At 41.5% G+C, this 26,394-nt stretch overlaps 1 protein-coding gene across 1 annotated transcript in view; it reads right to left on the bottom strand.

Annotated features, from left to right (window-relative positions):
* insrb (insulin receptor b) overlaps positions 1-26,394 on the bottom strand; it is a 350,554-nt gene that overhangs the window by 27,854 nt on the left and 296,306 nt on the right. The window contains exons 7-17 of the mRNA XM_030132071.1: positions 25,984-26,198; positions 25,762-25,888; positions 25,412-25,662; positions 23,365-23,532; positions 23,016-23,214; positions 19,282-19,414; positions 18,095-18,248; positions 17,860-18,008; positions 12,054-12,210; positions 11,612-11,708; positions 11,448-11,515 (exon numbers count right to left, since the gene is read on the bottom strand). Of these exons, the coding sequence (XP_029987931.1) occupies positions 11,448-11,515; positions 11,612-11,708; positions 12,054-12,210; positions 17,860-18,008; positions 18,095-18,248; positions 19,282-19,414; positions 23,016-23,214; positions 23,365-23,532; positions 25,412-25,662; positions 25,762-25,888; positions 25,984-26,198 (1,718 nt within the window). The remainder of the gene's footprint in view (positions 1-11,447; positions 11,516-11,611; positions 11,709-12,053; positions 12,211-17,859; positions 18,009-18,094; positions 18,249-19,281; positions 19,415-23,015; positions 23,215-23,364; positions 23,533-25,411; positions 25,663-25,761; positions 25,889-25,983; positions 26,199-26,394) is intronic.

The raw sequence follows: 26,394 nt of genomic DNA, 5'->3' as shown, positions 1-26,394 counted from the left end.
GGACCGCCACAGGACTCCGGCTCCCGTTTACCATCCTGACCAGCGGGTGTGGTTATCTACTCATCACCTTCCCCTGAGAGTGGAGAGCCGCAAGCTGGCACCCAGGTTCATAGGCCCTTTTCTCATATCTAAAGTGATTAACCCTTTCTCTGTGCGGCTGAAATTACCAAAGGCTATGAGGATTCATCCCACTTTTCACATCAGTCAAGTGAAACCGGCTAAGGAGAGCCGATTGGTCCTGCCCACCCAGCCTCCGCCGCCTCCCCGTCTCATCGATGGTGGTCCAGCCTACTCGGTCCGTCGCCTTCTAGCGGCTCGTCGTCGAGGGAGAGGCTTCCAATACCTAGTGGACTGGGAAGGGTATGGGCCCGAAGAACGGTCCTGGGTGCCAGCCTCCTACATCTTGGACCCTGACCTGATCCAGGACTTCCACCAGCGCCACCCCGAGGTCCCTGGTCTGTCCGGTACCATCCCTAGAGGGGGGGCGGGGGGGTACTGTCATGCCTGCCACCGGACATTAGTCTGGTTTTGTCTGTCTTGTGTGTTTGTCTGTCATTTCCTGTTTTATTTTGTTAAGTTTCCCTCATGTGTCGTGTCTGATGTCTTTACTTCCCCTCCTTGATTGTTTAGCCTGGTCCTGATTACCTGTCTCCACCCTGATTTGCTCCACCTGTGTCTCATTGTCTTCCCTCCCTCTTGTGTATTTAAGCCCTGCGTTTCCCCCTGTCTGTTGCCAGTTTGTATTTTCTTCGTGAGATACTTACCAGCGTTTTTTGGATCCTGTCTGTCTGTCTGCCTGTGTATGACCTGGTTTGCCATCTCTGTTTTTTGCCTGTTGGCCTTATCCCTGTCTGTACTTCAGCCTTCTACTGACTCAACGTGTGTTCGACCTTAACGCCTGTTTTACGGTATGTGAGCGAGCCTGATCCATATGTCCTGTTGCCTTTCCATCTGCCTGCCCGTGTATGGCCAGGTTCTGCCACTGACCTCCCTCTGCTTTTCCCTAGTCGGATTCCCGATGTTCTCTCCCGACCCGGACTGTGGGTTTTCGTCTCCGGTCCGGTTCCCTAACCCAAAGAAGAACCCGGGACTCATTGTTCTCAAGATTTTGTTCATTATCATTATCAGTGCACTGTCAGTGAGCTTGGTGTTTAATAAACACTGTGAACTTTTACATCTGTCTCTGGGTCATGCATGTGGGTTCAGTTTTCGTACTCAGTGCATTACAGACGGGGGCCAGAGCCTTCTGATATCAAGCTCCACGATTGTGGAACCACCTCCCTGCCTCAGTACGGGAGGCAGACACCCTCTCTATGTTTAAGAGTAGGTTAAAAACATTCCTTTTTGATGAATCCTATAGTTAGGGTGGCTCAGGCTGCTCTTAGTTCTGCTGCTATAGGCTTAGACTGCTAGGAGACTCATCTGGTTACACTGAGCTCTTCTCTGCTCCTCCTCCTCTCTGACCTCCTCTCTGCTCCTCTTTCTCCCTTTTCTCTCCTAGTTTTCCTTTCTATTTATGCCCCAGTGAATACATGTTACTGACTTGACTTCTTCCCCGGAGTCTCCTTGCTTTGGGAAACTGTAAGTTATCTAGGTATAAATAATAGAGACTGAAAGGGTAAATGTAGTCAAATTCCTTGGAATAACTATACACAAGAAGTGAAGTTGCTATATGACGTACTGCATGGAGGTGTAGGGGAATACTTGCATAACTCATACAAATCCAGTCACCATTATTCAGAAAAGGCCAATAAGGTGTCCGATAGGGAACACACACATCTTTTTTTTTTTTTTTTTTTTAATCAAGTTAATCAATCAAGCTTTAAAGTTTAGTGACTTAATCCACTTTAAAACAGCACAATTTATGTTCAAAATAAAAAATAATCAGATACTGTTCACAATCAGAGCTTGTTTAAAATACGGGAAAGTGTTTATAATTTCAGAGGAAGTAATGCGTTTAAAAAACCTTTTTAGAACAAATATGAAGACATTTAGTCTTTGTGTTGTTGGAGTAAGTGTTTGGAACAAGTTAAATCCTGAATTCAAAGACTGTACAACATTATTTGGCTGGAGCTGAGTAATGCCGGCGCAGGGCTTATTGAGTCCACAGTGGGCGCATGGGGACGAACATGCCAGTGACGCGGTCGCCTTTCGCCCCTCTCACTCATATTGACATCCATGGCAGTGAGACCTTTCTGAGCATGTGCACAAACTGCATATTTACATTTGCCTGGAATGAATGGGAGTCACTGGGCCCCGTCCAGTCGGGGTCAGTCATGTGAGTGTAAGTGCACAGCACGTGACATTGGACCCCGAGACCTTTCAAATAAAGCCATATATGTGGTTGCCATGGAAACGGATATATTGTCCTTGCTCAGATTATTATATTATTTTTTGTAATCTTTTTTTTTTTTTTAATTAGACCCGAGCCGAGTAACGCCTGGCGCAGGGCCTATTGAGTCTGCAGTGGGCGCATGGGGACGAGATCGCTAGTGACGCAGTCACCTTTCGCCACTGTCGCCACTCTCACTCATATTTACATTCATGGCAGTAAGACCTTTCCGAACATGTACACAAACCGCATATTTACATCTGCTTGGAATGAATGGTAGTCAATGGGCCATGCTGAGTCGGGGTCAGTCACCTGAGTGTAAGTGCACTGCACATGACATTGGACCCCACGGAGACATGGGGGACCTTGAGAGCTTTCAAATAAAGCCAATACGTGGTTGCCATGGAAACGGATATATTGTTCCTGCTCAGATTATTATTATTTATTTATTCATTATTTTTTATTTTTACTTCTTCTGTGCTTTGAGCTCAAATTTGACCCCCTGAACATTTACAAAAACTCACCAAATATTGCCCAAAATTCAGAAGTGTGCAAAATTTAATTTACACATAGGTTTCATAGATATCGGTTAAGAAATGTCACAATGCCACTTGACAAGTGGGAATACATTTCGCCAATGAGACCATGTCCAACATAAAGTCCATTGTGGAGCCACGAAAATTGGTACAAAGATTCATCGTCAGGAGACATACAAAAAGTATTATTATGGCCATGCCCCTAAACAAACTCCAAGTCCGCCATGTTGGATTGAAATTTCCAAATTGCTGAGTCAGCGTTCTCACTCATGTTGTATTTTAACTATCTCCTCCTTGGGTGTTTGGCCTAATGAGCTCAAAATTTGTGTACAGTATCTAGAGAAGTGGGGCATCAAAAGTTAGCCCAATTTTTGGGATTGGTGTCACCGTTTTTGTGCAATGAGGTCACAAACTTTGCAAAGTTTTTTTTGAAAATTTACCATTACAAAAATTGTTTCAGCTTGGACATACGAACACTGATTTGGCTCAAATTTGACTCAGACATCTATCTCCCAGGCCTACACCCATTTATTGGAAAAATTTGTAATTTGGCACTATAGCGCCCCCTACAAATTTATTTTTTATGAAAATTGCTTCAGTTCAGACATATGAACACCAATTTGCCACCAATTTGACTCAGACGTCTGTCTCTGAGGCCTACACCCATTTATCTAAAGCAGGGGTCACCAACACGATGCCCGTGGGCACCAGGTCGCCCGCGGGGACCATGCGAGTCACCCGCAGGCCTGTTCTTAAAATAGAACTAGTTCAGCATTCTCCAACACGTTGCTCGCGATCTATCGGTGGCTCTCCAAGGGTCACTAATATAAGAACACAAAGTTGATTCGTCATTTGGTAGAACAGGTCTAAATTTCCACCCAATCAAAATTACAAGTGTCCTGTCCCCCTCCCGAGATGAAATGGTCAACTAGCTGTCAATCAAACTTTAGCACTGGTTTGCTGCCTGTCATTGGACAGGGGTGGGGCCCAGGATGAGCCAGATGCCAGGCAGGTAGTGGGTTTAGCCCTGCAATGATGTCGGCTGAATATAGTCAGGGAGTTATTTTCACCAACGATGAGGCAACGACTTCTGTTTGACAAATGTGAAAGACAATTGTGTGTGTCTGATCTGTGGCGCATTCTGAAAGTCAGTAAAAGATGCAACGTGGAGCAGAATTTCACCAAAGTTCACAGCAACTTTTCTGGAGATTCTCCAGTGGGAATCAGCCTCCATGAAGAGAAGCTAAAAGAGCTGAAAACTAAAGTCCAAAAACAACAGTCCATGTTCACTAAACTGACCAAGGTCAGCGCTTCAACAGAGGCATCAGTAAAGTGGGTCACATCCTGGACAAATGCAAACATATGTACACTATCTGCGCATATGCTCAGACAGCTGGAGTTGGACCTGAAAAGGTGCCTCTGCATTTGACTCCAGTGTGATGACTGTAGAAGTGACGGGGATGGTGGATCTATGTGCACAAAGTTCTGTTTTTAACTGATATGTTTTGACAGCATATGTGAATTTAGAAAAGGTCAAATCCTTCAGAAATACAGCAGCACATCTGGGTGAAGTTTTATTGTGAGTGACAACATTCCTTTTCACAATTTCGAAGTATTAAAAATGCACATACAGGTGTGTATTATTTGTTTTTAATAATTCTATAAAAATATGCAGGATTATTCCATTTCATGATTTTTGACATAGTATTCAAATATTTAGGAATACAACATGCAAATGCTTGTATTTGTTTTTTTTTTTCAACTTTTGATTTTCTTGAAGTAAAATAATAGTTTCATATTAACACTTTTTAAGTATTGCAAATGTTAAAACAAAGATATACAAATAAATAAAATAAATAAAGACCACAATGTTACAAACGTATTATACAAAATATGCGTATGTACGAAAATTAGCTATGTAAATAAATGTTGCTAAATTAGAGTAGCCCTCCAGCAACTTCATTAGGTAAAAGTAGCTCACAGAAGAGAAAAGGTTGGTGACCCCTGATCTAAAGAAATTGCCATTTTGCACTATAGCACCCTCTACAAAATTAGCTTTATGAAAATTGCATCAGTTCGGACATACAAACACCGATTTGGCTCAAATTTGACTCGGTGGTACATCTCCCAGGCCTACACCCATTCAATGGAAGAAATTGAATTTTGGCTACATAGTGCCCCCTACAGATTTACTTTTACAAAAACGTGTTCAGTTCAGACATACGAACACTGATTTGCCTCAAATTTGAGTCAACTGTCAGTCTCCCAGGCCTATACCCATTCTTTTGAAGAAATTGAAATTTGCTGTTATAGCACCCTCTACAAATTTACCTTTACAAAAATTGTCTCAGTTTGTACATAAGAACACCGATTTGCCTCAAATTTGAATCAGTTGTCAATCTCGCAGGACTACACCCATTCATCAGAAGACATAAAATTTGGTGCTAGAGTGCCACCTGCTGAATGATGGACATGTTTTGGACATGCCCACTGCGAGGACCTTTCAATGCCACTTGTGACTTTTAATTTATTTTTCTTCTCCTGCTCACTGAGCTTAAATTTGACCTCCTGAACATTTACGAAAACTCACCAAATTTTGCCCAAAATTCAGAAGTGCATGAAATTGAATTTACATACAGGTTTTGCAGATGTCGGTAAAGAAATGTTGCGACAGTGCCCCCTTGAAAAGTGGAAATACATTACGCCAATGGGACCCTGTCCAGCGTAAAGTTTGTCGTACAGCCATGAAAATTGGTACACAGATTCATCATAAGGAGACAAACAAAAAATATTATTATGGCCAAACCCCTAAACAAACCGCAAGTCCGCCATGTTGGATTGAAATTTCCAAAATGCTGAGTCAGCGTTTTCCCAGATGTCGTATTTATTCCTTGGGCATTGGGCCGAATAAGCTTAAAATCAGTGTACACTATCTAGAGAAGTGGGACAGCAAAAGTTCGCCAAATTTTTGGGATCAGTCTCACCGTTTTTGTGTGAGGAGGTTGCAAACTTTGCAAAGTTTTGTCAAAAATTAACCTTTACAAACATTGCTTCAGCTTGGACATATGAACATTGATTTGGCTCAAATTTGTCTCAGACATCTATCTCCTAGGCCTACATCCATTCATTGGAAAAATTTGTAATTTGGCACTACAGTGGCCCCTACAGATTTACCTTTACTAAAACTGCTTCATTTCAGACATATGAACACCGATTTGGCTAAAATTGGAGTCAGAATTCTATCTCCCCGGCTTCCACCCATTTATCAAAAGAAATTGAAATTTTGCACTGTAGCACCCCCCTCCAAATTTATTTTTATAAAAATTGCTTCAGTTCAGACAAACGAACATTGATTTGTCGCAAATTTGAGTCAGTTGTCAATTTCCCAGGCCTACACCCATTCATTAGAAAAATTTGAAATTCGGCTCCATAGCGCCCCCTACAAATTTACCTTTACAAAAATTGCATCAGTTTGGACAAACAAACACAGATTTGGCCCAAATTTTAATCAGGTATCAATCTCCCAGGCCTACACCCATTTATCATAAGAAATTGAAATTTGGCTGTATAGCGTCCCCTACAGTTTTACCTCTCAAGCCTACACCCATTCATTGGAAAAATTTGTAGTTTGGCACTATAGCGCCCCCTATAAATTTACCTTTACTAAAATTACTTCAGTTCAGACAAATGAACACTGATTTGGCTCAAATTTGAGTCAGTTGTCAGTCTCCCAGACCTACACGCATTTATTTGAAAAATTTGAAATTTGGCTCCATAGCACCCCCTTCAAATTTACTTTTACAAAAATTGCATCAGTTCAGACATACAAACACCGATTTGGCTCAAATTTTAATCAGTTGTCAATCTCCCAGGCCTACACCCATTCATCATTGGAAATTGAAATTTGGCTCTATACGCCCCCTACAATTTTACCTTTACTAAAAATTGTCTCAGTTCCGAAATTTGATTGCCAATTTGCCTCAAATTTGCATCAGTTGTCAATCTCCCAGGCCTACACCCATTCAATGGGAGAGACTGACATTTGCCACCATAGAGCCACCTTCAGAATGATGGACATATTTGTAATGGGCATTTCAGGGCAAGGGCCTTTCAACACTGCTTCCGGCTTTAATTTACATTTAAAACTATGTTTAAAAGAAATGTCATGAATACATTGAAGAATGTGAATGTTAATTTTTCCACTACTCAAACTATTGAATTGTTTAGTTTTTTGTTGTTGCTATTGTTACTAAGCAAAAAGCATTGGTATCTATTTCATTTCATCTTGTTTGGTGATCTGAATAGGGGGGCTGGCAGAATAAGCTTTGGTTTCGGCCATTTCCTTTACAGACTATTTCGTTTTTCAAACATTGTATCTGGCACAATATATAATGCTTGAAATGTCTGAATAAACACAATTACACTGAACTGATGTAATGATTGCAAAATCATCTAAAATCATAATTTATCTAAAATTATTGAAATTAATGATCACAAATGTTTCCATAATGACAGTTGGCCTACTTGAATGTGATTCCATTGTACTTATACTTTTCTTTTTTCTTTTGTTCAGACAAGGTATAGGTTTTAGATGTTACCTGCTTGACAGTTTCGACTGTGACTCCAGTCTTCCTCAGAAGTGTCATCCAACATGCTGCTGACATGTCATTTCTGAGGAAGACTGGAGTCACAGCCAAAACTGTCAAGCAGGTAACATCTAAAAACTATACCTTGTCTGAACAAAAGAAAAAAGAAAAGTATAATTACATTAACAGAAGACAAAATGAACATCATTAGCCTTGTGATTCCATTGTGTAATGGGCAGTGGAATAACTATTGGTTTCCATTTGTGGTGACTGCTGACTGAGATGAGGGATGAGATTAAATAAATCCTGGAATTTAGCCTGGTCTGGAGCAGGCTAGCTCCACAGAATAAATCTCCATGGTAACTTATACTCTAACATATCCCGCTTTCCCCTGTGCTGCTTTTGTGCAACCGGATGATGGATAAATTGAGAGAGGATAACCAACATATCCCAGCTTAATCCCTTATCCTGGTTTTGTGCAATAGGCCCCAGGTTATATCTGTTAACCTGGAATTATAATATATTACACCTGGCTTCTGTCAGAACTTTATAGTCCTTCTTTTGACTTGGGTGATGTATAATATTTCAGCAGTACGCTAAAACCATCTGAAAGTGTGGTAAGACACCAATGTATGTGGAATGCATATGATTTCCAGGTAGATATTACAGTCGAAAAGGTCTGAACACTTTACAAACATAAACAACAAATGGACAATGCCAGAACGTGAACACAGCCCGGTAGCCAATAAATAGTGTCGCACAGATGCTAGTTTCCAAGGTTACAGCAAGGCAGCTATCAGGAAGTGACAAGTATTCACACCCTGAGCAGTGAAACGCCATAGATACACTAAAGTATTTTGAATGTTAGTAAAGATATTCTGTCTGTAGACTGTTTATTTTTTCTTTGTCTAGATGATCCCAAACACCTTTTAGAATTCTGGTCTGGACTCTGTGGAACCAAAAATATGCATTAGCATTGAACTTGAGGTCATTGTTACGCAGAAGTAAGATGCATCCAGAAAAAATGGCATGATGTCCTGTACTTTTCAGTGGTTCAGATATTAATGTGAACACCACTGAGAGAAACGCAGCCCAACTATGACAGGGATAACTTCAACTTTAACCACATGTTCAGCATCCAGCCAATGTTCCTTGAGAGTGGCCTAGTTATTGCAAAGTTATGATTTTACACCTATCACATTCTGTTATATTTGACATTTTGAATGGAATGATGTGACTGAAACACTTACAATATGTGCAAGTAATACTCAGCAACAAAAATACACTGGTAAAGTCAAAAAGCCTTGAGGATAATACCATCAATCCATAATACCGTCCATCCGTGGTGCCACCCATCCATAATACCGTACATCCATAATACTATACATCCATACCATCCATTCATCCATTTTCCTCCGCTTATCTGGGTCCAGGTCAAGGGGGCATCAGCTTGAGCAGAGAAGCCCAGACTTCCCTCTCCCTGACCACCTCCTCTAGTTCCTCTGATTCCAAGGTGTTCCCAGGCTAGCCAAGAGATGTAATCCCTCCAAAGTGCCCAGGGTCTCCTCCCGGTTGGAGATGACACCTCACCAGGGAGGCATCCGGGAGGCATCCTGACCAGATGTCAGAACCATCTCAACTGGCTTCTCTCGCTGTGGAGGAGCAGCAGCCCCCTCCCGGATGGCCAAACTCCTAACCCTGTCTCTAAAAGAGAAGCCAGCCACCCTGCCAAGAAAACTAATTTCTACCACTTGTATCCACAATCTTGTCCTTTCAGTCACTACCCACAGCTCATGACCAAAGGTGAGGGTAGGAACCTAAATTGACTGGTAAGTCGGGAGCTTTGCCTTTTGACTCAGCTCCTTCTTCAGCACAACAGATCGGTACAGCATCAGCAATACTGCCGACGCTGCCCAGGTCTAACTGTCGATGTCTCGTTCCATCCCTCCCTCACTCGTGAAAAAAACCAAGACATACTTAAACTCCTCCATCTGTGGCACCAACTCTTCACCAGCCTGGAAAGGGCACTTCACCCTGAGGACCATGACCTTGGACTTGGAGATGCTGGTCTTTATCCCAACTGCTTCACACGGCTGACCACAAGACCACATCATCTGCAAAAAGCACAGATGTGACCCTGATCCCCCCCCCCAATAATTCCGACTAACTACCAGCAATGAGACCAAGCTCCGGCTCCTATCATACAAGGACCTAATGGCCCATGGTACCCCCCACAGAATATCCCAAGGGACACAGTCGAATGCCTTCTCCAGATCCACAAAACACATGTGGGTTGGATGAGCAAACTCCCATGAATCCTCTAGGAGCCTGTGGAGGGTAAAGAGCCCATCCAGTGTTCCACAACCGGGTCAAAAATCTCAATGCTCCCACTGAATAACTATCAGTCAAACTCTCCTCTCCAGTGCCCTGGCACAGACCTTCCCAAGGAGGCTGAGGAGTGACATTCCCCTATATATAGAGCCTGTGGAGGGTAAACAGCCCATCCAGTGTTCCTCAACCGGGTCAAAAATCTCAATGCTCCCGCTGAAAAACTATCAGTCAAACTCTCCTCTCCAGTGCCCTGGCACAGACCTTCCCAAGGGGGCTGAGGAGTGACATCCCCCTATATATAGAGCCTGTGGAGGGTAAAGAGCCCATCCAGTGTTCCTCAACCGGGTCAAAAATCTCAATGCTCCCACTGAATAACTATCAGTCAAACTCTCCTCTCCAGTGCCCCGGCACAGACCTTCCCAAGGAGGCTGAGGAGTGACATCACCCTATAGTTGGAACACATCCTCCAGAAGTACTGTCCCTATCCTTTACTCAATGCCGAAGAGGCCTGTCAGCCAAGACAGCCCCACAACATCCACAGCTTTAAGGAACTCAGGATGGATTTCATCCACCCCTGGAGCTTGGCCACCAAGAAGTTGTCCAACTACCTCAGAGACCTAAGCCCGAGTAATGGGTGAGCCTGCCCCTGAGTCCCCGGGCTCTGCTTCTGCTACAGAAGGCATAAAGACCTGGTTTAGGAGATCCTTGAAGTATTCCTTCTCCCACCCAACGATGTCCCCAGTTGAGGTCAGCAGAGCTCCATTGGAGATCTCCTGGACAGAAGGTTCTGCCAGTTGTTCCCACCACTCCCTCACTATACATTTGGGTCTGCCACTTCTGACCGGCATCCTTCTCTGCCATCGGATCCAACTCACCACCAGATCAGAACAATGAAGTCCCCGTGTGGAGCACCTTCCAGTATACCATCAAGAGACTCCAAGAAGACCAGGTACTCTAAACTGCTGTTTGGTGCACAGACAACAGTCAGAGTCCATTCCCCAGCCCAAGGGCGTACTGAAACCACCCTCTTGTTGACCACGTTAAACTACAACGTGCAGGCACTGAGCGGGGGGCTACTGGTAACCCCACACTTGCTCTGTGCCTCTCACCCTGGACCCTGGGCAACTCCAGAATAGAAAAAAAGGGCAGCTGTGGCTCAGTTGGTAGAGCGGGTCGTCCAATGACCAAAGGGTCGGTGGTTCGAATCCTGGCTCTGACTTTGCACATGTCGAAGTGTCCTTGGGCAAGACACTGAACCCTAAATTGCTCCCAGTAGGGCCAGGCAGCGCCTTGCATGGCAGCAGTTGCCCGCTGGTGTATGAGTGTGTGTGTGAATGGGTGAATGTGAGGAAATGTAAAGTGCTTTGGGCACCATGAAGGTGTAGAGAATGCGGTATTTAAGTTCAGTCCATTTACCATTTTACCAAAAATCTACAATACTGTCCATCCATAGTAACATACATCTGTAATAATGTACATCCATAACACTGTACATCCGTAACAAGGTAAGATAAAATAAGACAAGACAAGACTTAAATTATCCCACCATGGAGAAGTCCATCCATAATACTGCATATCCGTAACACTGTAAAATCTGTAACACTGTACATCCATAATACCGTACATCCTGATCTTTAGGAGTTTGTTGTGATGTGAACTTACCATCATTGGTGCTAATGTACTCAGGATTAGAGGAGGCAATAAGAGGTCCAGTGGGTCCTTCTGTTTGCCTGGAACACAATCACAGATCACAATTTAAGATACTGAAAACAGCATTTTAATATTTAGATTTATGCATCTCCTCCTGTGACATACATATCTCCTACCTCTTTTTAAGGATCACAAAGACTCCACCTCCTACAAAAAGAAGCAGGATGAAACAGATGACTGGACCAATCACAAGCCAAATGATATTGGGATGCTCTGTAAGAACCACAGACAGTTACACAGTCAGTTTGGAATGCAAAATATGCACAATAAAAAATAAAATGTGTAAAGGGCTGACGTAATGCTGTGTAGTAGAATTCAACTGTACAGAACAGAAAAGAATATATTCAGACCATGCATGAAATTCAAGAAATTCATCACTAAATACACAGAGCTGTATTTGACATGTCAATAATGATGTTGGAGATCGTGCTTCAACAACTCAAAGTAACAGAAACATTAGCAGTTTGTCTTCCAGACGCGTGTGAATAATGAACGACTGCTACAAAGGCTGCTTCCGTTTAGTCCCTTTAGTGTAGAGAGTGTGGCTTTCACTCTCACTGTTGGGCATGAAGAAGTATGTTGGTTCTGTAAAAGAACCGTTTCCTGCCAGGGAGGTGGCGCGGATCCTCACGCTGTAGTTTCCAGGGTGGACGAGGGACAGCTTTGTGCCACCGGTCTTGAGGTAGGCTGGTCGTGACACACACACCGTCAGAACCTGAAAAATAAAATTCATGAGCATAGATGAGGACATTACATGAGAGTGTGTCAGTGTGAGAAGCAAATCATAAACTATTTGCAATATAAAAACAAAAAAACCGGACCATGAGGATCTAAGCAGAGAAATGATTCATTGACTTGAATCGATTAAACAATTATTCAATTACAATTTACCTGAATCGAAGCTTCATTTCACTAATCGTTTCACTGCCTCTAAACATTGGTTCCACTGTTGTGTTTCACACAGACGCTTATCTTGATGCACATGACACCAGGATCAACGTAAACAACATGGAGTGTAGTTCAGAAGAGATGAGGACAAAAAGGCACAAAATGTCTATATGTTGATTTTTCTACATTAGAACCAACACTTACTCCTTTAAACTTTGAAGCTTTCACCCAAACATTACAAATGTTAGTCTTTATTTTTTTCAGTTGTATGTTAGTTCCATGTACAGTTGTTAGTAAGTTAGTAATTTGGATCCAAATGTGTGGAAGACTACAGTGCACATATTATTTGTAGATGTCATTGGACTAGTTTGTTGTTGTTTATATCTATCGATATTTTTATACTTTTATACTGTTGCTGTTATTTCTGTACAAATATTTTTTATATCCTGTATACTTTTTGCAATTGTTGTTTCAGCAGGTTCTGGAATAAAGGACAAGTTTTTTGTTTTGTTTTGTTTTCTTTAAACTATTTTTCACCTATTCAAATAATTGTTTAATCAAATCAAATTGAAGAAAATCAATAGATTAATTGATTGCAAAAATAATCGATAGCTGCAGCTCTAAGTAATGCAGTATCACTGACATTAAAGTCATTAAAGTGAGCCAAATCCAGATCTGTGCGATTCAGCAGCACAGTGTGTAAATAATGGTGGTAGTTTTCAGTGCAGTGCGCAGGAGATGTCAGTCAATCCCTACCACTGCATTCTAGTCTTCCTCCCTGCCTCTGTCACTATGGTAACAGAGCTGCTACTGGCTCCTAGGGTCATGTGGTGCAGCAGTGAATAGCAATGAAAGATAAATTCACACATTTAAAGCAAGTAAACAAGAACACGCTTAAACACAGACATGCCATACACAGTCCAATATAAGAACATCTGCACACAAACCTGCAGAAACATGCAAACACACACACCTCTAGTTCTGGGAGTTTGTAAACAAATGTTTCCTTTGTTTGTCTGCCTGCACAATCACAGTCCTACCTGATCACTGTGCCTTTTTTAAGCCCTAAACACATTATTAAAGCCCAGCTCAGACCACAGACTTATACCGAGTAAGTAAGGACACTGCAGGTAGAGGTCACAGGAGTATGAATGGCCCCGTCCCACCTCAAAATCAATGCATGTGGATGCATGTGGGCATTTTTTCAGTATCTACCAAAAGGTGCAGCATTATTATTCTTTTGGTGAAATCCTGTCTTTGATCGCTTGTGGTGTCTCTGCTTATTATAGGTGATGCCAGCTCCTCTGCACAACAGAATTATACCCCATGAATAGACGGGAGACATTCTCAACCCTCTCATTTTTCCCACTGTGTCATCAATACCACAGATGCTGTAGTAAATCACTCACTGTCACAGTTACCATTAATATTTCAAGATGTTCTGATTTATATAAATGCAACAAATCATTTCTTTATACAAAAAAAAGCATAAACATACTGCAGTTACAAAGTAAATGCAGAAAGTCGCAGATATGGAAATGATACAGTTGGTGCATTTCCATACACATTTTTAACTGGTGTGTTTAACAAAAAAATAAAAATAAATCAGGGTGGGAACACTGAACAAGAGTGGTGAATTGATAAAAGGTAAATGCAAATGAGTACAATCAAAACAAATTTATTGAATTGTTATTCATTTGTATTGTACTGATGTGCCCCTTGGTCAGATCTCCCTCGAAAAAGAGATTTTATCTCAGGGGACTTCCTGGTTAAATAAAGGTTAAATTATGTGCGTGTTCATGTGTGAAGCAATAAGGAAATGGCAACATTCACTGAATTAATACAAGAGACAGAAACTGTAAAAAGAAGAATTGATAGACAAAGGCTTTGACAAACTGAAGATTTATACGATCTGGACCAGGGGCTCGTTTCTGCACTAGTTCGTTAAATCGTTAAGCCCAGCACAACGCAAAATGCGTTAAATAGACGCATTTTGCGCTATCCCATTTCTGGGCTCACTCTTTGTTCGTTAATAACTAATGCAATGCAAAATGCGTTCGTTCATTAGTTTGTTAACCCCAACGCAACGCAAAATGCGCTATCCCATTTCTGGGCTAGTTCATTAAAAGTGAGCGCTCGCCCAGTTCCTCGTTAAAGGGCTGATTTTAATGCAGACTTCAGAGGTCCGCGTTACAAGGAGGATGTATTCTTGTAGATTCATTTCACTTCGTTTCTGTCATGTATTTCCTTTGAAATATTATTTACATTTGTAGAAGAAGATTTTAACACAAGTCTGACACTATCTTTAATGATATCAGATTTTTCCCATGGACATTTTGCACTGATAAAAATGAATTTACCGAGTGAGGACTGATTCGCTCACTGAATTTAATTTTCTATGGATTTATGGATAAATAGAAAAGCACTCGGAGAGCGCAGACCTCCGCCAAGGCAGATCAGTGCCCCCCCCCAAGATCACCACCAAAATTTTATCATTTGTTCCTTGTGCCAGTATCAACATTTCCTGAAATTTTCATCCAAATCCGTCGGGTGATCTTGCACACGGACAGACAGACAGACAAACCAACGCTGGGAAAAACATAACCTCCTTGGCGGAGGTAAATATAGATTACCGTATTTTCTGCACTATAAGGCGCACTTAAAAGCCTTTAATTTTCTCAAAAATCGACAGTGCACCTTTTAACCTGGTGCGCCTTATGTGTGCACTGAGTTCAAAAATCTGTAAAAATGTTGTTGTGCGATTTTAGTAAGCGCTCCGCTTGATTGACTGTCGGACCATTTCCTGCCGACATAGGGACATAATACGTACACTACGTACACTGGCAGCGATAAACCAATTAGAGAACATTACGTAAAGCTACGTAAAGCTACGTACAGTATGTATGCTTACCTCAACCACGCCTCCGGTAGGTAGGTATACTGTACTATCGGTATGCTGCAAAACAACATTTGTTTGGCTAAGGACCCCCGAAAATGACATCAGCAAAGAGACATGCTTACGAGGCACAATTCAAACTACAGGTTATCAGTTACGCAGTTGTAAATGGGAATAGAGCAGCCGCGAGAGAATTCAAAATCAATGAATCTATGGTTCGGAAGTGGAGGAAGCAGGAGAATGAATTGCGCCCAGTTAAGAAGACAAAACAGAGTTTCCACGGGAACAGGGCAAGGTGGCCAGAGTTGGAAGACCAACTTGAACAATGGATTCTTGAACAAAGAACAGCCGGGAGAAGCGTCTCTACAGTCACCATTCGACTGTAGGCAATAACGACAGCACAAGACATGACGATCGAACACTTTCAAGGAGGTCCGTCTTGGTGCTTTCGTTTTATGAAAGGCGCCATCTCACCATCCGCGCAAGGACTACCGTGGCGCAGCAACTGCCAGCGGATTACAAAGAAAAGCTGACCATCTTCTGCACCTACTGCAGCAACAAGATTACCGACAGAAAGATCCAGCCCAACCACATCACCAACATGGACAAGGTCCCTCTCACTTTTGACATCCCCGTGAACCATACTGTGGAGAAAAAGGGGATCAGCACGGTATCCATATGAACCACAGGGCATGAGAAGTCGGCTTTCACTGTTGTTCTTGGTTGCCACGGTAATGGACAGAAACTACCACCTATGGTCATTTTTAAGAGGAAGAGGCTGCCAAAAGAAAAGTTTCCAGCCGGAGTCATCATTAAGGCCAATCAAAAGGCCTGGATGGATGAGGAGAAAATGAAAGAGTGGCTGAGAAAGGTGTATGTAAAGAGACCAGATGGTTTTTTCCATGCATCACCGTCTCTGTTGATCTGTGACTCCATGCGTGCCCATATCACCGCTACTGTGAAAAACCAAGTGAAGCAAATGAATTCGGAGCTTGCCATCATTCCGGGAGGATTAACAAAAGAACTCCAACCGCTGGACATTGGTGTAAACAGGGCATTCAAAGTGAAGTTGTGAGCGTTGTGGGAGCGATGGATGAGACACGGCGAACACACTTTTACTAAGACTGGGAGGCAGCGCCGGGCAAGTTATGCCACCATATGTGAATGGATTGTGGATGCCTGGACTAAGGTATCTGCTTTGACTGTTGTCCGAGCTTTCGCGAAAGCTGGCATCATTGCTGAACAGCCACCCAGCAACGAGACTGACTCCGACAATGACGAGAGGGAACCTGGCATGTCTGATGGTGAAATTGCCCAGCTGTTCTATTCTGATACAGAAGATGAGGACTTCGATGGATTTGTGACAAAAGATTGATCAAAAAATAATGTGAGTGTATTTTTAAATACATAGTAGAATAAAGTTCAACCAAACTCACTGTTTTGTTTCTGTTACCTTGTTTTAGCATGTGCCGAATAATACGGTGCGCCTTATGTATGGCTTAAGTACAGAAATAGACCCCGTAATTGAGACTGCGCCTTACAATCCGGTGCGCCTTATGGTGCGGAAAATACGGTAGTTCAGGACAAAGTGAGTGTGGCTTTGAGAGATGAATGAATGAATGAGAACCGTATGGGACCAGAGCCAGTGAACTGGTGACACACACCAGCGGGTGTGTGTGTGTCTGTGCATGCGCCTAATGAGATATGAGTGCGTGGATGAGAGGAACGGAACAGAGCTCTGTTTTTCTATACAATCTGTTTGTCCTGTTGTTGCCGTGGTTACGACCAACAGTGACCATTTAGAGTTCTGTTAATAATGTCACCAGTGCAGAATAACTGGGGTCATCCTTAGATGTCCAGCCGGACACACCATATATATGTGTAAATAATTCAGTTCAGTTCAGTTCAGAGTGTGCATGTGTGTGTGTGTGTGTGTGTGTGGGGGGGGGGGGGGGTGCAGACAGCTGAGGGGGTCCATCTATAGTCAGATGAGGGTGAGGAGGTCCATCCAGACAGGTGAGGGTAAGGGAGGAGGTCACAGATCTGGGCTCACAGATATCCTCTAATATGTCTTCATTCTAACCATAATGCCGTCAGATGACTGGAAACAGCAGGAGCGGAGGCATTCATTTTGGGTTAAATAGTGAACGCACCTGTTTAGCGCACCCTTCAACGCAAATAGTGAGTGAATGATGGCTTAGCGAACGAAACAAGCGCAGAAATGGATTTTGGGTTCGTTAAGCCTCTGCATTCGCCAACCCATCGTTTGCTCACTATTTGCGCTGAAGGGCGCGCAAATGGCTGCGTTCACTATTTAACCCTGAAACGTACCCCAGGTTCAGTTAAAAGACAAAAGCTAAAGAAGCTTCAAGTTTTTTCAAACAGCTTATATAACATATAGAATATATGTTCATAACACTAACGGATGGAAACACACATGGTCAGACACAACTCCATCTTTGGTCTGAACAGGGTTTTTACTTTCTTTCGTCACTACAGCATTCCTGATCCCACTATCTTCTCTTTACAGAAGGTTTATTCATTTTATTATTTATCATTGTAAAAGCTAAAACAACTGACCTCTGTGTCCCCAACCCTCCTGTAGAAGACCTCATAGAGGATGATGAGGCCGTTCGGTGAGCGGGGTGCGTTCCATTTAATAAGCACAGAATGAGTCTCGCCATGGATGATCTCGTGGGTCACAGGCCCGGGGATATCATCTGCTTTCTCTGCAAACAATGGACAATGAAACAACTTCATATAAAACACGCTGTCATGATCTGGTCTGTGCAGGGGTGGTACTGTATGGGTTTACCCTCTGGCATTGTGCGGGCGCTGACGTAAGTTGCCATGCTGCAGCGTTTGAGGTCTGTCGGGTGGTTGCACGCCATTATCTCAATTTTATAGCTGGTGAAGTGGTGTAGGTTGGACACCACTGCAGACTCTTTGGAGAACACCTTTAGCTCCACCTGAACAGGAATAACCAGAGGATTATTCACATGTGAAAAAACAACAAACATCTGCACTGAATACAAATCTTAATATAGAGTTTAATGTGTTTTTTTTTTGTTTGTTTTTTTTTTTAAATCTGCATCTAAATATATAAAATGATTGTTATTTTTGGACACAAAAAGAACATACTGGAAAAACAGAGCACATTTCAAAAAAATATGCAGGCATTCCTGTTATAGTAATAAATGTGGCTACAGGACAAACACGCTGTAATGCAGGGGTGTCAAACATACGGCCCATGGGAACAAAACCAACCTGCCAAAAAAGGTCCAACTGACCCACGGGATGAATTTGTGAAATGCAAAAATTACACTTAGACATTAACACTCGAGGATGAAAAAATCATTTATAGGTTATTATGTTATTATTTTACTGGTGCAGCCCATTTGAGATCCAATTGGGCTGAATGTGGAACCTGAACTAAAGTGAGTTTGACACCCTTGATCTAATGGATATAAATAAGAAATAAAAAAACTCACAAAAACCTCAGTGTTTCATCTAAAATGTTGTGTCTGTGAAAAGCTGTCAAAGGAGCCGTTTTGTACATTTTGGGGCAATTTTAGAGCCTTGAAGGATGAAAATTTAAAAAATCTTGGACTAATCTGATCTAATTTCATGTTTGAATGATTGAAATAAAAATTGACTTTGACAGCTGTAGATGCCAAATCAAAAGAGCAATGAGTGTAATAAGTTAGATTGAAAGACTGTATCAGCATAAAACTGATGAAAATAGCTGTAGTTTATTTCTTTGTAAGTCTAGTGAATAAACAAGTGATTATTTTTCAGGGTAATTCTTCTGGAACTGTGTGATCCAATATGGATGGCACTCAAGCTACCAGGGATTTACACATTAGGCGAATATTCCTTACTGTGCTTTGATGTGTATTTACCTCCATGAATCACAGCATGCTGTACAAATCATCTAACTAACAAGTGTTTTTATGTAAAATAAAGAGAAAGAAAACATTTTTTAACAAAAGTGTGTGAGACCTTTGATCCCTCCATATCGTCTTCTTCAGAGCTGGCTGTGCTGGAGACATATGGTGGACTGGGAACTGTGGTGAGGAAGAAAGGTGTTTGGGTGGCATTGGCAACTCCCACGGAACGCCGCCGTCGTGCCGGTCTAGAGAAACAGGTAAACGTGGATGGAACAGTTCAGGGAACAGACGTCTGATGTATGTTATATACAACTTGGACACAACTGCAGCTTCACCTGAATTTCACCCATGGTGGATCCAGAACCTCTGCTCACACTAACCTTTACAGCATGCACTGAGTCTGACTGTGACATTTATCTGCAAATACCACCTCCTCCTCAGCTCAAAGAGATACCAGCTTTCTCCACTGAGGGACGCCAACAATCAAAGTCACTTAAACTTTCAGTGAATTAACCCATAAAGACCCAAACTTCCACCACTGACCAAAATAATCTGCTGGTGTACAATGTTAAATACCTATTGATCCACCAATCCTATCAATACATGTAAGTAATTGGTGCAAAATACAGTTATTCATCTTTTCATGGTCATCAGATATGACCCATTTGGATGTTCAGAGGCACCATAGTCACCATCATCTTCTACAACATTGACTCACCAGTAAAACCCATGGAGTGGGATCAATGACAGTGGATGGACACACTAGGTGTATGTTCAGCTAATGGTAAATGGTAAATGGTAAATGGACTGAACTTATACAGCGCATTTTCTACACCTTCATGGTGCCCAAAGCACTTTATAATTCCTCACATTCACCCATTCACACACACACTCATACACCAGTGGGCGACTGCTAATGGTACGTAATGATATATTTTGTTGAAAAAGTCACTTTTTCTCCAGTTCTGATATAATAACATTTGAATTTACTCTAAGCTTTTATGAACATCTAAATGATCAGTAAATTAAATATTTGAAAATAATATGATTCACACCAAAACATGTGAAAATACAGAAAACACAGAGGATAATATCATAATAAATGGTGATAAATCACTTAAGAAAGGTTAAATAGAGAGAGAAATTAATTTGGGAACTTCCACAAAAGTAACACTGGGTCTTTATGGGTTAAAGTCTAATCCCAGCACAGCGGCTATAAACTGAAGGTATGCAGTCCACCTTTTACTGTATGTAAGAACAGAAAGAATGTGTCTGTGCTTTAGAAAACCATCTCTCTCCCATAAAAAAACACACATTACGGTCCTCGAGCAGCACATTTTATCCCCAGCTCTCCAGAGGTGCGCAAGAGCGAAGCCACGCTTCACCAGGTACAGGAGAAAAAACACGAACCCTCCGGCCTGTGTTTATGTGACATAAAAACAAGAGCCAAGGAGTTAAGTGTATCTGAGGGTAAGGAGCTGACCTTGGCCCATTCGGCAGCGTGGGTTCAGAAACCAGCAGTGGTCTGTGAGAGCTGGAGTGGTTTTGGAGTGTGTGTGTACCCAAATGGCCATCCCCATCTGTGATTGGCATAAATGATAATGGACGCAGTAATCACTTCCCGAGGGCAGCAAGGGGGCTGAGGGTGTGTATGTGTATGTCAGGGGAGTGGGCAGGCAGGGGCCACAGAGGCCCAGACAATCAACACCTCCCACCCTAAAACCCCCACCTACCCACACATACAGCAGTGCCCAGTACAAAAACAAGGGTCTACAGAAATGCAGTGTGTGTGTGCGCGCGCACGTGTGCGACACACATACATACATACACACACACACACACGTATGGGCGACATGGCATTGGAACTGAGCTGTTTGGAGACACACATCATGGTGGCATGGGACAAAAGCAACATGATGGAGTCTGGCTGGATGGACGCCAGGACAGTCACAAACAACCACAGAGATGACCAAGATTGCAAGAGGCTCCTCGTGGTGATATGATATGATACAAAACAATACAAAATGATACAATACGATATGACGCAATACGAAATGATACTATAACACAAAACTACAATAATGTACTGAAGTCGCACCCTTAAGCAATTTACAGTCTGAACCGCAAAGTATGTAATGTATTAAAACTAAAATGTGCAAGCTTTCAACATTAAAATATCTAAAAACAAAAGTGTCAGAGTTCTATATGTTGTTGACTTCTATCTTTGTCATGTCAAATGTTCACAACGACGAACCTCTGAATTATCTTTAATTTTATTCATGTTTCATTTGGTCACAACGCAGTAGTGTCTCATCCCCTTCGGGAGTGGAAGGGCTGAGCAATAAAACATTCATTCATACATTCGTTCATTTTATGAACCCGCTTTATCCTCACTAAGGTCATGAGGGTTGCTTGACGCCTATCCCAGCTACTTATGGGCGAACCTGGGGTATACCCTGGACATATCGCCAGTTCATCGCAGCAAATGAACAATAAATAGATATACATTTTTTATAAAATTCCAGTGTTCTTTTGTCTTAGGGCAGGGCTGCCAAACTCATTTTAGTTCAGGTTCCACATTCAGCCCATTTTGATCTTAACTGGGCTGAACCACTACAATAATAACAGTGAAAAAGGTTAAATTACATCATGAAAATGCTACATCTACATGGTATGCTTTAAAAATGTGAATAACATGAACTACTATGAACAACCTGAAATTTTACACAAGTACATTACAACTAACAGATCGCAGTCGATCTACAAATACACATATTTTTTCAGGTTGTTCGCATTTTTTGTGAAAGGGTAGTTTATAAATGTTAACAATTTCATGTGATTTACTTTTTTACAATAAAAATTAAAAAAAAAAAAAATGCGGGTGACATTGCACTTTAAAAATTTTTGTCAAACTTTGGTTATTATTTTGTCTTATCACTAAATTATTTCCTATTTTTTTATGTATTGTTATCACCAATCTTTGAACCTGTATTCTTTCATGGTGTATGCTGCTGACCTCTTCAGGTCACCCTTGAAAAAGAGATCTCAATCTCAATGGGACTTAATCTGGTTAAGTAAAGGTTAAATAAATAAATAAAAAAAAAAAAAAAAAAAACAAGGTGAAACATTATTCATTATTTATTGGTTATTATTATTACCATTATTATTTTAATGGTCTGATCCACTTTAGAGCATACTGGTTTGTATGTGCAACTTGAACTAAAATGATTGTGACATCAATGATTGATAAAATCTTCAATCAATATAATCAATCAATATAATTTTTTAAGTTCACAAATTCATCCCATGGACACATCCCTGATCGGATCCTTTGGTGGGCCACTTTTGGCCCGCAGGCCATATGTTTGACACCACTGTCTTAGGGTTCATCTTATTCACATTATCAGCTAAAACACTTACAAAGTTTCAGTGTTCTTTTAGTTAAAACTTGTCTTGCATATATGCATTTTATTTTCCTAATTGCTCTGAAAAGCCTATGCCTAGATTAGTCAAATGAAATTCTGGCCATGAAGAAAAAAAACAATTTTTTGGTCTCATTACAGTTTTTTCAACTTGTTCACTCATTTTGTTTAAATCACTAAACCTCAAAACAAAAATATAAACAAATATAAACATTTAATACTAAACTATAATGCATTATAGTTTAGTGATCAGGGCAAATACATTTCATGTGCAATGGTGTTGAAAAAAATAATTCCCACAATCCAACGCTATTTATCAACCTCATCTAAAACTCCATCACTTCTTCTTGATTCGGTGGAGACCTCTAGTGGCACAAATGACACCCTGGGTGTAGATTTGAACTTTGCATCCAGGCACTGATACCTGCTCTCGAAGACTTCGTTGTGCAGGTAGTTTTCGAAGGTCTTGCGGTACTCGATCTCCTCCTGTTCCTTCTTCAGTTGGATGTCTGTCTTGGGGCAGGCACAGCACTTTCCCCCCGAGGTGGGCTCATCCGTGTGGTTCCACTTCTGCTCGTCCTCGCTGTCCAGGTGGGTCGGAACACGAGACGGCAGCTTCATTCCTAAAACATAAGCAACAACCCGATTTGGACACTTTATCAGTTTCTATGTTGTTTGTGATTTCAGTGCGTTGTACAAGAGTATAAGAATTTAATTTGTATTTTTACTTTGAGTCTTTTATTTAGTTTGAGAGGAGGTTTTAGAATCCTGACCTTGAAGGCAGTAGTCGATCCTGTAGAGGTCACTGTCTTCTGGCTGTTTGCGACAGATGACCCGGTAATGGGTGATGTTGCCGTTCGGGTTGTTGGGGGGCTTCCACTTCAGGATGATCTGAGAGGAGGAGTTGGATGAGGAGATGGGGTCCAAAGGGACTGAGGGCTCTGAATGACACACAACCAGTCAGACCATAATAACACATCTACATTACATCACTTATTTATCACAGCTCTAGATTCCATAAGATATACATATTAACTCTTTAGGCGCCTGAGTTTTTTTTTTTTTTTTTGGTTTCAAAAAAATATAAAAATTTGATAAAGACTTCAAAAAGCTGTCTGTTTCATTCAGTTTTGTTCCTTGTTGCAATATTGTGACTTTGGCACTTAAACGCTAACAGCCATGAATTCACAGGACAGTGATTGGATGAATGTCATTCCTAAATATGAATTTTAGGTCTATCATCCCAATTCACTTTCATTAAAATTTATGTAAAATATGTTTATGAACTTGCGTAAGTTTTAACTCTATACTGGTGATCAATGATACACAAATATAGATCAAGGAACAAGCAAACATATGGCAATTGTAAATGAGCAATAGATTTAGCATGTTCTTTATGCCTTTGAGACACATAATGTGGGGTGACTAACATGACATTAGGGCTGGCTATCATGGCCACTTTCCTTAATTGATTTGATTTTGATTCATAAGGTTCTGAATCGATTGATCACAATTCGATTTGATATTGATTCAATTCAGTATTAATTGACAGAGTCAGATTAATTTAGTGACACCGAAGTACAATTTTGAGCTGAAAATCTGATGCCATGCAACACATCAATACTGATATCAATATTGACATTAAAAAGGAAATAAATATGAAATTTCAGCATTATATAGCTGAATCTGCTCTTAAATAATGAACGGAACAGAAACATTGCCATGTTTCTAGAGTGGCTCAGAACGGACTTATTCATCATCTTTATTCTGTTTTATGGCTGGTGGTTTTTAGTGTTAAGGCATCCTACTATCACCTATGGCTGAGTGTGATTCCGAGTTAATATTCCTAGGACTGGCATCTGTGAGCCACCTCGGAGAACCTCCACTGACCAGATGGTCCGGGCGGCCAGTACCTCTGCACTGCGGGTACTAGTTTAAAGCCGGGAGGACCTCCAATGGACATGTTTTCCCCACCCTTCCTCCGCGCCCCTCCCACACCAGAACCAAGACACCCTGTCTCCCCCAGGGACCCACGAGTCGGAGCAGGCCACGCCTCAGTGTCGGTGGTACCCAGGTCAGGAACTCACCGTCCCACTCTGAAAAACTTATCTCATCCACTATTACTCGATGACACAAAATTTAAATAAAATTGATCCAAAATCGATCAAATCAATTTTTTTACCCAGCCCTACATGACATAGTATTTGTGCCAGTAATAGATAAAGAAAATTCAGACTTTGTCTGTCAAATATTCATCACTTGATGTATGTTTTTTTTGGGGGGGGATTTCTGCATAATGATACAATGATATTTATTCAGACAATATTTTAGACGGGTATAAATATTGTATCATATTGTCTTCTATCATAACATGTTTTCCATTTATAAGGAAAAAGAGTGCAACAGAAGATGCTACTACAAGAATTTTTGTCTCATTACATCTTGTTTTAATATTATTTTTGTCTTTTGCCTTTGTCAGTTCTGTCTTGTTACATCTTTTGTAACCTTTTGAGTTTTTTGCATCTTTTACAACATTTTATCTTGTTACTTCTTTCATGAATGATTTAAAACTACAAATAACTATCTGGTTTCTTTAAATTTTACCCAGGACCCAAATCTTTCTTTTTGTGGCCTTTCTATTTCACTTCTTATCATGCTAGGGTGGTTTTGGTGAGGACAGGCATTCATGCTTTTCTAACTTCCAAATAGATGGTCTCTATCACCAAAACATTCTATTCTGAATTTTTGTACAGGTGAACCTGGCTTCAAATAAGATAATTAGACTTTTCAATTAGACTTTGTTAAAGGGCTGTAACTCACTGGAGGCATTGGTGCGGACGTAGATTATCTCGCTCTTGGCTCCCTGAGCCTGATGCTCATCGGATGCAGACAGCTGGGTTTTGACCATGATTGCGTACTGGGTCCAGGGCTTCAGCGGTCTGATCAGGTGACCTTGCTCCTCCTGCTTCTTGCTATCTGTGACGCGCCGTGGTGGATCAACATCGGCGATCACCCAACTGTTAGAACCGCATGCATCCTGTCCATCAAACTCTGTCACGTTCTTATATGGGCTGTAAAGAAAGGAGATCACAAATGCATTAGGTAAAAACAAACTATGAAAAGGAGAGAAAAAACAATAAAGAAAGGGAAGTATTTTGTCAAACACTTACGCCTCTTTGTAGAGAACCATGAAGCCCAACAGGTCTCTGAAGTCTAAAGGCCAGAACGGCTCCCACTTCACCATAATCTTATTTGAAGACGTCTTGATCACAGTAAATTTAAGCTCTGTGGTTTCACCTAGAGGAGGATTAGAGGATATTTGGGACATTCCTTTAATGAGGGAAGGGAAACACCACATAACACTGTACAGGTTGACATGGTGCTGAACTTACAGGATGCCTGGTCCCCATTGGTGCGAACAGCAATGTCATTCTTTTGGTTGCGCTCCTTGGTTCCTGTTACCTCCTCCATCTTTTTGATTTCACTCATACAAAGTTTGGAGTTGTAGTGGAAGAACATACGACCGCGCTGAATGGTCAGGTTGTGCTTGGACCAGTCCCAGAGCTCACGGAGGTTCTGGTTGTCCAGCGCATAAAAGGCAAAAACACTGAGAGAAGAAGAAGACATTGAAGACCATGGCATGGAATGCAGAGTAGAGAATTTCAAAAGTCTCTTCCTCCAAACCGTCTACTTGTTTCTAAGACCCAGTTCCAACAAGCCTCATTAAAGATGCTTTACCTTTACTTAGCAGCCAGATTAGAGTAGCGTAGACTACAGTACATTACAGTACAGTAGAGAAGATT

The sequence above is a fragment of the Sphaeramia orbicularis genome, chromosome 4, assembly GCF_902148855.1.
Source record: "Sphaeramia orbicularis chromosome 4, fSphaOr1.1, whole genome shotgun sequence".
Taxonomy (NCBI): Eukaryota; Metazoa; Chordata; class Actinopteri; order Kurtiformes; family Apogonidae; genus Sphaeramia; species Sphaeramia orbicularis.
Note: the sequence above shows the minus strand (reverse complement) of the source record. Positions and strands in the feature narration are given on the sequence as shown.